The 12,782-nt window shown below is 43.3% G+C and overlaps 1 protein-coding gene across 2 annotated transcripts in view; it reads left to right on the plus strand.

The window, feature by feature from the left end:
- The window catches only part of sgsm1b (small G protein signaling modulator 1b), a 44,336-nt gene that overhangs the window by 29,714 nt on the left and 1,840 nt on the right, over positions 1-12,782 (plus strand). For both annotated transcript variants that reach the window (XM_060908524.1, XM_060908525.1), the window contains 22 exons: positions 2,123-2,198; positions 3,565-3,727; positions 3,855-4,013; positions 4,100-4,167; positions 5,420-5,562; positions 5,670-5,801; positions 5,896-6,020; positions 6,126-6,193; positions 6,289-6,452; positions 6,550-6,676; positions 7,241-7,367; positions 7,461-7,525; positions 7,610-7,755; positions 7,889-8,017; positions 8,101-8,265; positions 8,602-8,673; positions 8,763-11,510; positions 11,642-11,766; positions 11,879-11,961; positions 12,087-12,196; positions 12,274-12,370; positions 12,461-12,628. In XM_060908524.1, the coding sequence (XP_060764507.1) occupies positions 2,123-2,198; positions 3,565-3,727; positions 3,855-4,013; positions 4,100-4,167; positions 5,420-5,562; positions 5,670-5,801; positions 5,896-6,020; positions 6,126-6,193; positions 6,289-6,452; positions 6,550-6,676; positions 7,241-7,367; positions 7,461-7,525; positions 7,610-7,755; positions 7,889-8,017; positions 8,101-8,265; positions 8,602-8,673; positions 8,763-11,510; positions 11,642-11,766; positions 11,879-11,961; positions 12,087-12,196; positions 12,274-12,370; positions 12,461-12,628 (5,260 nt within the window). The remainder of the gene's footprint in view (positions 1-2,122; positions 2,199-3,564; positions 3,728-3,854; positions 4,014-4,099; positions 4,168-5,419; positions 5,563-5,669; positions 5,802-5,895; positions 6,021-6,125; positions 6,194-6,288; positions 6,453-6,549; positions 6,677-7,240; positions 7,368-7,460; positions 7,526-7,609; positions 7,756-7,888; positions 8,018-8,100; positions 8,266-8,601; positions 8,674-8,762; positions 11,511-11,641; positions 11,767-11,878; positions 11,962-12,086; positions 12,197-12,273; positions 12,371-12,460; positions 12,629-12,782) is intronic.

Consider the following 12,782-nt stretch of genomic DNA (forward strand, 5'->3'; position numbering starts at 1 on the left):
CCGGAGGAAACCCACACAGACACGGGGAGAACATGCAAACTCCACACAGAAAGGCCCCCACTGGCCACTGAGCTTGAACCCAGAACCTTCTTGCTGTGAGGTGACCATGCTAACCACTACACCACCATGCCACCCTTATATTAATGTATTTGTAGTAAAAAGTTACTATTTTTATTGGAACAAATTTTACTTAGATACTTGTATGGCAGACACTCCACATAGATGATATGTTGAAGTATTCTGTGAGGAGATGTTTAGCATTTTTGGAAGCATACACCAGTGTCCGTGCTTTTTCTGACACAAGGAGTGCCTTTAGGATGGAGGAGTTTGTAGTTTCTCAGTAACATGCCCAACTGCATTTTGGGTATTTTCTACACAGAGAGAAAAAGAGAGGCTGGTTATAGCTGTTATAAAGTAAGTTATAAAAGGAAGTAAATCGTGGACATCTCAAAAAATTTTAATGAAACTAAATGTGTATAAACGTCCAACATGTCATTCTTTAATAAATAAAACTTATCAGTCTTATTATTGTTGGCAAATTGCTGCAGTATAAAAGGAATAAAGCATTTTGGATGTACTGTTTATAGGACAATAATACATTTTGGGGTGGAGTCGCATCAGGCCACCCCATTCTTGATTTTATATTTACCCAACAATGTTTTATGCGGCGGCACGGTGGTGTAGTGGTTAGCACTGTCGCCTCACAGCAAGAAGGTCCTGGGTTTGAGCCCCGTGGCCGGCGAGGGCCTTTCTGTGTGGAGTTTGCATGTTCTCCCCGTGTCCGCGTGGGTTTCCTCCGGGTGCTCCGGTTTCCCCCACAGTCCAAAGACATGCAGGTTAGGTTAACTGGTGACTCTAAATTGACCGTAGGTGTGAATGTGAGTGTGAATGGTTGTCTGTGTCTATGTGTCAGCCCTGTGATGACCTGGCGACTCGTCCAGGGTGTACCCCGCCTTTCGCCCGTAGTCAGCTGGGATAGGCTCCAGCTTGCATGCGACCCTGTAGAAGGATAAAGCGGCTAGAGATAATGAGATGAATGAGATGAGATGTTTTATGCAGTTATCTAATCAGCCAATCCCTTGACAGCAGCACAATCATGCAGATACAAATCAAGAGCTTCAGTTAATGTTCACTTCAAACATCAGAATGGGAAAAATTGTGATCTCTCAAATTGTGACTTTTACTGTGACATGAGTATTGGTGCCAGATGGACTGGTTTGAGTATTTCAGAAACTGCTGACCTCCTGGGGTTTTCACACACAACAGTCTCTTGAATTTACACAGAATGGTGCGAGAAACAAAAAACACTGAGTGAGTGAGTGAGTGAGTGAGTGAGTGAGTGAGTGAGAGTTCTGTGGGGGGAAACAAACACCTTGTTGATAAGAGAGGTCAGAAGAAAATGGCCAGATTGGTTTGAGCTGCCAGGAAGGATATAGTAACTCATAGCAACTCTTCACAACCGTGGTGAGCAGAAAAGCATCTCAGCATGCAACAGCAGAAGACCACATTGGGTTCCACTCCTGCAGCCAAGAACAGGATTCTTAGAATCAAGAACAAGTTCCTATTAAAGTGGCCAGTGATTGTAGATGGGAAACGGTTAAGCTGCTCCTTATTAAATGCATTTAAAGAGCAGCTGATACCTTTTCGGTTGAGATTTAATGCAGCAGTAAAGCAGTAAAATGTGGCAGTCAAAATCACACTTGAAATCTAGTCATCATCATCTCCATTCATCTCCTGATCGCATCCTGTCGCCTGAAAATGCAAGCTTTCCTCTGTCAAGTCTGGGAGGCTAAAAATATTTTACGCACTACCGTAGAGGTTTGAGATTTCAACCTCAGCCTCTGCCAGGTCTTCATCACGCATGATTCACAGCCGGCAAGGACCTCAGATTTCTAAGCTTGTAGTGGAAATGATGATGCGCATGCACGCCTACCTGTCCACCTCACAGTCTGTATTTCAGCTTCTTGCTTCTTTTTCACACTTGCAAGTGGCAACATGTAATTATACCTCCCCAAGAAACCGTTCTCAGCTTCTTAAATCAGAAAGGAATAAATAAACAAGAAACCTTTAGCTTGTGAAATGTCTACTCTGAAATGATTTTCCTCCCCCTATGGCTTTTTAGGTGAAGCAAATTATGGAGGAGGCTGTAACTCGGAAATTTGTACATGAGGAGAGCAGCCACATCATTTCTTTCTGTGGTAAGTTTGTCACCTCTTGACATTTCATCACACTGTGCTTGATAGAGCCATGAATAAATCTAGGCACCCGTTTTGTTAAACGTGGTATGTTGTACAGGGCATGATGTGAGTCATTACTGATGTATATTTTTGTACAGTAATAATCCCAGCGGGTATTAAGTTGTTTTTCGCTGCTTATAAAGAAAGACAGTTGTAAAACTGACTGGCGGAAAGTTGTCACCATCAGCGTAATAATATAATGGATTCTTTGTCAGTATCGTTAGTGGGTGGTGTAGAGATATCTGCACCAGAGTAATGGTGGTTAATGACTGTTGACATTCACTGCTCTGACCAAAGGCAGAGATCATATCCATGCATGTCAACAGTCTGAAATGTCAAGCTGTACCACCTCCACCTTCCAATCTGCTTTTGACATTATCAGAAAGTGATAGCGAGAGAAATATAGAGAAGAAGCAATCCATACTGTATTTTTCAGTACAGTCAGTAAGGCTATGGTCACACCTACAGCTCGCCATGGGTTATTAATGAAAATGAGGCATTTGGTGGCGGCACGGTGGTGTAGTGGTTAGCGCTGTCGCCTCACAGCAAGAAGGTCCTGGGTTCAAGCCCCGGGGCCGGCGAGGGCCTTTCTGTGCGGAGTTTGCATGTTCTCCCCGTGTCCGCGTGGGTTTCCTCCGGGTGCTCCGGTTTCCCCCACAGTCCAAAGACATGCAGGTTAGGTTAACCGGTGACTCTAAATTGACCGTAGGTGTGAATGTGAATGGTTGTCTGTGTCTATGTGTCAGCCCTGTGATGACCTGGCGACTTGTCCAGGGTGTACCCTGCCTTTCGCCCATAGTCAGCTGGGATAGGCTCCAGCTTGCCTGCGACCCTAGAAGGATAAAGCGGCTAGAGATAATGAGATGAGATGAGATGAGATGAGATGAGATGAGGCATTTGGTGGTAAAGGTTCCCCGAACTTCGGGAAGTATTCCCAAACCCACCTGCGAGTATTTGCTGCTTTGTTTGCTGACGAAACCATCACCACTAAATTTCACTGCATGCATTGAAATTTTCTGCAATATTTTTGGCCACTCATGAGGTGGAGAAACACCAAAAAACAACTTGCAAAGCTCAGAGAATATTCGCTGTGCATGACACAATTGGTGGCAATGCAACCAGTTTTTCATCACCAAGTATTCGCAAACCCATCGCAAGCTGTAGTGTGACCAGGGCCTAAACTACCATAGAGACATAGGATGCCAAAAAAATAAAATAATAATAATAAAATAAAAGTTTGATATGCTGGTAGTTCATATCTGTTGGTGTACTTACAGTATTGCACTGCCACACACGGCAGCATTAATACCATAATATATTTTCTCAGCTGTTGTGGAAGCTTGTGTGTTGCACGGGCTGAAGAGGCGTGCTGCTGGCTTCCTGCGCAGTAACAAGTTGGCAGCACTCTTCCTGAAGGTGGGGAAAATCTTTACACCAGCTGAGGATCTGTGCAAGAAGGTGCAGGAGCTGGAACAGCTCATCGAAAACAAGTGAGACCCACAAATCATCCAAGAGGTTTTGAAGGTTCAGGAAAGATTGGCTGCATGTTACCTTGACACAGAGTCTGCCTAATCACTGTATATTCTGGTTACTATACTATGGAATCTAATTCTACAGTTCTAGACAGATCCAATCTCAGACGAGTCAAGACGGTGTCCGCAAGCAGTCACGGATTCCCAACCTCTCCCCACAAGCTGTCAAACATCTGTGGATCCGCACAGCGTTGACGGAGAAAGTGCTTGACAAGATTGTTCTGTACTTGGTGGAGAACAGCAGGTTGAGTATCTATCCAACTCACAATCCATTACATATAAATATTATTGTGCTGCATTGTTTGGATAATTGATTTTGTTTTGTTGCAGTAAATTCTATGAGAGAGAAGCTTTGCTGAGGGATCCTGTTGATGGACCGATCCTTGCATCGCTACTGGGTATCGAGCTGATTATTATGTTCCAAACTTATTAGGGTCAACAAAGTGCATTTAGTTACATGGTAAGGTAGATCAGTAAAACAATAGCCTTGGATTAGTCATCGCCAAATTTTGCCATCAGACACTTGAGTTACACTCTTTAAAAAATGGTTTCTCAGAGAGATTGTTAGAGGTTCTTTGTATTCTAATCAAGTTCCAGTAGGAACCCTGACTGATCAGGAAACCCTCTTCTATAAGGGTTTTAAGATTTATTCCAAAGAGAAACACCAAAGAACCTTTTAGGGTTCTAGATTTAACTGCTTTAAATCTTACCAAGTGGAGTAGATGTGGTAGAGCATTCTAGACTGCGGTGGATATGGTTAAGTATTTTAGAGCTAACAGCCCTTTGGAATAAAACCAACAGAAACCAATATATAACCATGAGCTGGCCTAGTGGTTAGCATGTCCACCTCTCAACCAAGAGACCGTGAGCTGTACTCGTGGTCAGGTCATACCAAAGACCATCAAAAAAAAAAAAGGTACCTCCTGCCATCCACTGCAATATGGATGAGAGTATGGAGTAACTCTCATGGTTACCAGAGGACTAGCCCCCCACTGTAACCCTAGCTATGTAATAGGCGAGAGACTGAGGGCTACTGAAATGGAGATTGGCAGAGGTGGAAAAACCCGGGTGCAGAAAGTAAAAACCCTGCCACATTTTTGCTCCAGCCAATTCAATGAACCAGCTGATCCTAATTACCACATTCCCTAAGCCAGGTTGATGAGCTAATTGGTGAAATCACCTGTGTTGAGAGCACAGGCAGAAGGAAAACCTAAGCAGGACTTTTACTTTGTCAATCCAGTTTTTCCACCTCTGGAGATTGGCGCCATCCAACGCACCTTAAGGGCCTGGTTAATATTTGGACAGGAGACTGCCTGGGAAGACCAGATCCTAGCACAGGAGGGACTTTAAACCAATACATTTGGTACACTGCAAAAAAACAAAACAAAAAAACAACAGCATTCCCATTGGGTCTTTAGCCCGATGGTCTTTAGTCTACGTATCAGACATGCCATATTAAGATGACTGTACACAAAATATTTTCACCTTGTGATTGAAGCCTTTCAATGCTACAACTTATAAATAAAATCTGGTAGATGCCAGCTAGTATTCTATATGGGTCTGAGCTCATGCTAATTCTGAGCTTTAATTCATTTAGTTGGACAAATTATTTTTTAAAATAATGTCTTTGTCCCACCTTGACTCTTCTAGTTGGTCCCTGTGCTCTGGAGTACACTAAAGCGAAGACAGCTAACCACTTTTGGACAGATCCTTCAGCTGACGAACTGGTGCAGAGACACCGTATTCATAGTGGCTACTGTCGCCAGGACTCACCAACCAAGCGCCCTGCTCTTGTTAGTACTGTAGCTTTTCTGCCTTTAGAATGTGAATTTTAAGTGGAGAATATATGTTCTTTACAGATAATCACAATGCTGCAATCTATGTGTACTTGTTTGAGTAGATTCAGAAAAGGCAGTCAAGTGGTAGTATGGATGACAGGCCCTCCTTGTGGGCTCGGGACTATGTGGAATCTCTCCATCAGAACTCCAGAGCCACACTGCTATTTGGCAAGAATAATGTTCTCGTCCAGCCAGTATGTAACCTGCTGAAATTACTCCAGAATTATTATGACTGTATTGAGTGGCCTGAATGAACTACGTTACTAGGGTTCATATCTATTCCTGTAGACAGATGACATGGAAGCGATCCCAGGATACCTATCTCTCCATCAGACTGCAGAGCTAATGACGTTGAAGTGGACACCAAACCAGTTGATGAATGGCAACATGGGAGAGTTTGATTATGAAAAAAGGTAGACGTATCTTAATACTACTGTAATCCAGAGAGGAAGATGTATGATTGTATTGTTGTCTAGGTTGGTTTGTATGTTGCTTTGACAAGCACTTTCAATTAACAGTGTCTACTGGGATTATGCAATGAGCATTCGCCTCGAGGAAATTGTCTATTTGCATTGCCATCAACAAGGTAAAATCATCCAAATTAACTGCATCTTTCAGTATCCATTGTGTATGTGTCTGAACAATCCAGCATTGCAAACTGAATATTTTCCCTGTCTTCAGTGGACAGTGGTGGAACTGTGGTGTTAGTGAGCCAGGATGGGATCCAGAGGCCACCATTCCGTTTTCCAAAAGGAGGCCATCTGCTGCAGTTCCTCACGTGTCTTGAGACAGGACTCCTTCCACACGGACAGCTTGATCCTCCTCTCTGGTCCCAGCGGGGAAAGGTTGGCATGGAAATCAACAAATCTTTCAATCAGTTCAAAGCTAGGACAGTACCACAGTTGTTTCTGTAAAATGTATGCCACTTTTGTTATTTAACAGGGAAAGGTTTTCCCAAAATTACGGAAAAGAAGCCCACACAGCTCCTGCGAGTCATTTTCTGACAAGGATGAGGATGAAGCAACAGATTATGTGTTTCGGATAATATATCCAGGCAGTCAGGAGTTTGGTATGTGGTTCAATAAAATGAGATGTGGTTATATTGTGGTTGTATGTTGTGTTGTCACTGTTGTATGGACCGTCATTGTGAAGTATTTGCTTTTCCTTCATCTTGTGTGGACTTGCCACACATCACATGTTCCTTAGCATCCTCTCATACCTCTGTCTGTCCATTGTGCACCATCAACCTCATGGTCCGCTATATTTTTGGAGAAAGAGAGAAATGTTTGGTCCGTCACTGTTTATTTCCTTAGTCTCGAACTTTAGAGCAGAGGTCTTCAGTATTGTCCCAAAAGAGCAGGTGTGGCTGCAGGTTTTCATTCCAGAAAAATAGATGTATTTAATGAATAAAGTCCAAGATCAACTGATTTAACAAGTGGGATAATGTGTGGCTCCTGATTGCCTACAATGAAAACCTGTAGTCACTCCAGCCCTTTGTGGATAAGACTCCTGTTTTAAAGCCATATTTCTCCAGTAAAAAAATTAAATGAATAATGGCAAACAGGGTGATGGTGATGGTGCTGATGAAAATGCAGTAAGTAACTACAATATGGATGCTCTTATAATGATGCAGTTGGCCCAGAGCTGATGGACCAGAGCATGACCATGTGGCAGCCAGCACCAAGGAAGTCTTCTTGTTCCTCGTGCTCTCAGAATGGTTCATCTGAAGGTGGAATTCCCAATGGGTGCAATCATGACAGGCTAGTATGAAATTAGCAGCATACCTGTGCACACTTTAAAAAACACAGAGACACACAAATTTCTTAATATTGTATTTTTTCATCGTTGTGCAGGGCGCCACTGAAGTTGCTTTGTGAGACCATGAAGTACCAGATCATTTCTCGCGCCTTCTATGGCTGTATGTAATGTCTCCAAAATTGTCTTTATTACCCATAGTACCTTTAGAGGGTACGTGAACTCCTCATACCTTTCTGCCATTTAGGGTTGGCCTACTGCCGTCACCTGTCCACAGTTCGCACACATCTGTCTGCTCTAGTCAATCCAACTATCATTGAGCCCGATATTCCCTATAATGCCATAGGAGGCCTCTCTGCAGAAGTGTGGAAGACATTTCTTCAAGATAGTTCTGTAAGGCTTCTTAGACAAACTTTTGAATTTTTACATAATAATGCAATGCTTGCGGCCCACAAGCCTTGCATACAGGTGTTGCATCAGTTACTGAAAGCTCCAATTAACCTCACATTTGGTTTCTCCCTGGCAGGCTTATGAAGAGGCAGAACTTCTCCGGCTTGTGTACTATGGTGGTGTAGACCCCACCCTACGTAAGGAGGTGTGGCCTTTTCTGCTAGGCCACTACCACTTCACTATGACTCCTGAAGAGAGAAAGGAGGTATGGTGCAAGACACTCCTAACCGATAGTAATGAATAAATGCTTTGAGGTATCAGACATCCTGAGTGTGGCGCGTTCCACAGGTGGATGAGCAGGTTCGAGCTTGTTATGAGCAAACCATGAGTGAGTGGCTGGGCTGTGAGGCCATAGTGAGGCAGCGCGAGAAGGAGCAACATGCTGCTGCCCTTGCTAAGTGTGCCTCTGGCGCAAGTGTGGATCTTCGACAGGACTCCACGATCAGCACTGATGTAAGACATGGGCAAGAAACCTCTGGCTAATGTTGATTAAGCTATTAATGAAGGACCAAATGATGTTATAGTCCAGAAGATTACAACTGCTAATTGTGGTAAATTCCTTCACAGATGCAGGTGTCAGTGGTAGTAGAAATATCCTCAAACATCCAGTGCAGGGTTCTGGACTCACCCAATACATCAATTATTCTTAAACATAAATACTAACCATAACATGGTGCTCTGTGACAAATCTGGTTCAATATATGGCTTGAGAGAATAATGAATAGCCGAATGAATGAATGAATGAATGAATGATATTGTGATGCATCGCTGTAAATTTTTCCTGTCCAGTCATCCCAGAGCTGTAGCTCAGAGAAACACAGCAATGCCTGCTCCCAGTGTGACTCCAACAGTAGCACTCAGGTGTGGCCCAGCAGATACATATCAAGATTTTTTAACACCAAAGTTCCATTAGCATTTGTCTCACTGCTAGCTGTCCTGACTTTCTGCAGGTGTTTGGGTCTGTCGATGAGATTGACCCAATTGAATCTGAACCTAAACCAAAAGATGAGAAGCCCCAGCCTAAAATCCCAAATGGTACTCTTCCCAACTGCACTAGTTCTCCAGACTCTGGACATCCATCCTCTCGCAACTTCTCAGTCACATCTGGGCTCTCAGATTGCTCCCCAAGCACAGAGGATGCTTCAACACAGGAGAATGGAACCAAAATCAAACTACCAGAGGCACCCACAGTGACTTCTGATAGGACTGTGGACCTTCCAACCAGCTCTAGCCTTGAAGACAAGCTCAAACAAGAACCAGCAGAAGAGCGCTCACTGGCTCTGGGCACAGGGAAGGGGAATCTCATCAAAGCACCTACAGGAGCTCTTGCTCCAGAAGATGACATGAACAAACATCAGGAAAATGAGAAGCTAAAAAATTCTGATGCCAAAGAAGTTAGCAGGACTGACACAATCAAATCCATGGACTCTCAATTGGATTTAAATGAAAAATCTGAGTTGACTGTTTCTGAAACAGCAGAAAACACAGTTTCTAAGCATTTTGAAGAGAATACAAAACCTTCAGATAGCAATGAGAAAAGCAAGCAAATACTTCAATCATCAGAGGCTACTTCTGAAGAGATCACAAAATCCTTAGAGGGAATTAGGGACTCACAAATGGTGGTTGAAACTCAGGAAAACATGGAGTTTAACGATTATAAAGACAAAACTGAGAAAAATATTGCTTTAGAAATGCAAGCAAACAAAGAAACATCTACCATGTGTGATTCTCTCAGGACACTGACAAAAGAGGGTTCTGTGGAAGATGTAAAAACCATAGATAGAAGTCCACCTGCAAATACTGAAGAACTCACAAAGTCAGAGATGACCAGTGCCCCTCACATGGAGCCTTCGCAAAAAGAAGCACAGCCCCCTGAACCTCTTTCTGAAACAGAGGTGACCCATGACCCTAACAGGGAGCCTTTGGAAAAAGAAACAAAGTCTCTTCAACCTCCATCTGACTCAGAGAGGACCTGTGGCTCTCATATGGAGCCCTGGGAAGAAGAAACAAAGCCTCCTCAATCTCTTTCTGAATTAGAGATGACCAGTACCCCTGAGATGGAGCCATTGGAAAAAGAAATTAAGCTGCCTCAACCTCTTTTGGAATCAGTGATGAACAATCACCCTGACATGGAGCCTATGGAAAAAGAAATGAAGCCTTCTCAATCTCTCTCTGAATTTGAGATTACCAGTGCCCCTAGCATGGAGTTTATGGAAAACAAGATTAAGCTGCCTCAACCGCTTTCTCAATCAGAGATGACCAGAGACCCAGACATGGAGTCTTTGGAAAAAGAAACAAAGTCTCCTCAATCTCTATCTGACTCAGAGAGGACCCGTGGCTCTCACATGGAGCCCTGGGAAGAAGAAACAACGCCTCCTCAACCTCTCTCTGAATTAGAGATGACCAGTACTCCTGAGATGGAGCCATTGGAAAAAGAAATTAAGCTACCGCAACCTCTTTCGGAATCAGTGATGAACAGTCCCCCTGACATGGAGCCTACAGAAAAAGAAATGAAGCCTTCTCAATCTCTCTCTGAATTTGAGATGATCAGTGCCCCTAGCATGGAGTCTATGGAAAACGAGATTAAACTGCCTCAACCTTTTTCTCAGTCAGAGATGACCAGAGACCCAGACATGGAGTCTTTGGAAAAAGAAACAAAGTCTCCTCAACCTCTATCTGACTCAGAGAGGACCTGTGGCTCTCATATGGAGCCCTGGGAAGAAGAAATAAAGCCTCCTCAACCTCTGTCTGACTCAGAGAGGACCCATGGCTCTCACATGGGACCCTGGGAAGAAGAAACAAGGCCTCTTCAACCTTCATCTGACTTAGAGAGGACCAGTTGTCTTGAGATGGAGCCATTGGAAAAAGAAACGAAGCCTCCTCAAACTCTCTCTGAATTAGAGATGACCAGTGCCCCTGACATGGAGCCTATGGAAAAAGAGATTAAGCTGCCTCAACCTCTTTCTCAATCAGAGATGACCAATGCTCCAGACATGGAGTCTTTGGTAAAAGAAACAATGCCTCCTCAATCTCATTCTGAATCAGAGATTACCAGTGCCCCTGACATACAGCCTTCGGGAAAAAAAGAAACAATGCCATCTCAACCCATTTCTGAATCAGAAATGATGAGCAACTCACACAAGGAGTCTTTGGACATAGAAACAGAGCCTCCGCAACCTCTCTCTGAATCACAAGACATTGCATTAATAATGAACAATCCGTCTAATGCTGATAAGCCAGATATGAAATCTATAATGAACCGGGCTTATGATTCCAACAGAACCAAGGCATTAATGAAACAAATGAATGAACCTGTGCTTGACAGCTGCATTTCCATGGTGCCATTATCAAAACAATCTCCAGATTCATCTGATGACTCACCATCTGCCCTGGAAATGGAGGAAATCCCAGCTGCTTTGGTTTATATGCCTTCAGAGGATATCTTGGCCAATGTTCCTGTTACACTGGGTCCACCTTTGGCTCTGACGATGCCACCAGAGAAAGCTGCAGTAGGTATGCCTGCTCTGAAGCTGTGCATGGAGGCAGGTCAGACCACCAGCCCAGAGGCCACCGAATCAGCCTTGTCTGAAGAAGAGCCAGAGATGGAGAGTCTGTTCCCCAAACCAGACTCCCTAGCTGTAGGAGACCATAAAAATGATGTTGCATCTCCAGTGTCCTCTATTGGAACTACTTACTCTGTAAGATAATTGACATCTTCTATCTACTTTAAAAGCATTTTCATGTCCTTCAGTGTCTTTCTGCTGGAATGCTCATGTGTAAATCCCAGAAGCATCTTATGTTCATTAATCGTTGGTGTTTTGGTCTATAGCAAGAACTTCTAGACTTGTATACCCTCAATCTTCACCGTATTGACAAAGATGTCCAAAGATGTGACAGAAACTACTGGTATTTTACCACTGCCAATCTGGAGAAGCTACGCAACATCATGTGCAGGTAAATGACAGACCTTGTTTTCCCTCCTTTGAAAAAGTGTTATATGAAATATTTAACACATCCAACACAAATGTTCCTAAGTTTGTTTGCGTTCTTTTTCCTTTTTTCATAGCTATGTTTGGCAGCATCTAGATATTGGCTACGTGCAAGGAATGTGTGACTTGCTTGCGCCTCTGCTTGTTATTCTTGATGATGGTAGGTTCACACCAAGCTGCCCTGCTGCTTATAAATAACAAGTGAATCATTGTCTAGCTGCATTCACCAAGTATTTGAGTTGATTTGACTCACAGTTTTACTATCCCTCTCTTTTTTCCCCTCAGAGGCCATGGCATTTAGCTGCTTTACAGAGCTCATGAAAAGAATGAATCAGAACTTTCCTCATGGTGGCGCAATGGACACCCATTTTGCCAACATGCGTTCCCTTATTCAGGTATGACTACATGAAACAAATTTAGCAATGAGGTTAATTATTTTTTCTACAGTAGTGTTTACTTTCCGAATGTTTAGATTCTTGACTCTGAGCTTTTCGAGCTGATGCAACAGAATGGAGACTACACCCATTTCTACTTCTGTTACCGATGGTTCCTCTTAGACTTTAAAAGAGGTACTGTCAAACAATTATGGCTTAATATTACCAACAGAAAATAATACCACTTTGTATCACAACATGAGTAAATCTTATTTGTGTCTCAAGAAATGGTGTATGATGACGTGTTCTCCGTATGGGAGACCATCTGGGCGGCGCGTACCATCTCCTCTGGCCATTTTGTGCTGTTTATTGCCTTGGCACTGGTTGAGTTATACAGAGACATCATTTTGGAGAACAACATGGACTTCACAGACATTATCAAGTTCTTCAATGGTAAGCTACCTATAAAGGGCAATACCTTTATACCTACACTCTCATGTTTGGTGTTGGCGCCTTGGAGCTCCAAAGTCCCCAGTTAGATCCTGAGCTCAAGTTACTGTATGAATGGAGTTTCTGTGTATGTTCCTTCCTTATCCACATGAGTTTC

This window comes from Neoarius graeffei, chromosome 25 (assembly GCF_027579695.1).
Source record: "Neoarius graeffei isolate fNeoGra1 chromosome 25, fNeoGra1.pri, whole genome shotgun sequence".
NCBI classification, from domain to species: domain Eukaryota; kingdom Metazoa; phylum Chordata; class Actinopteri; order Siluriformes; family Ariidae; genus Neoarius; species Neoarius graeffei.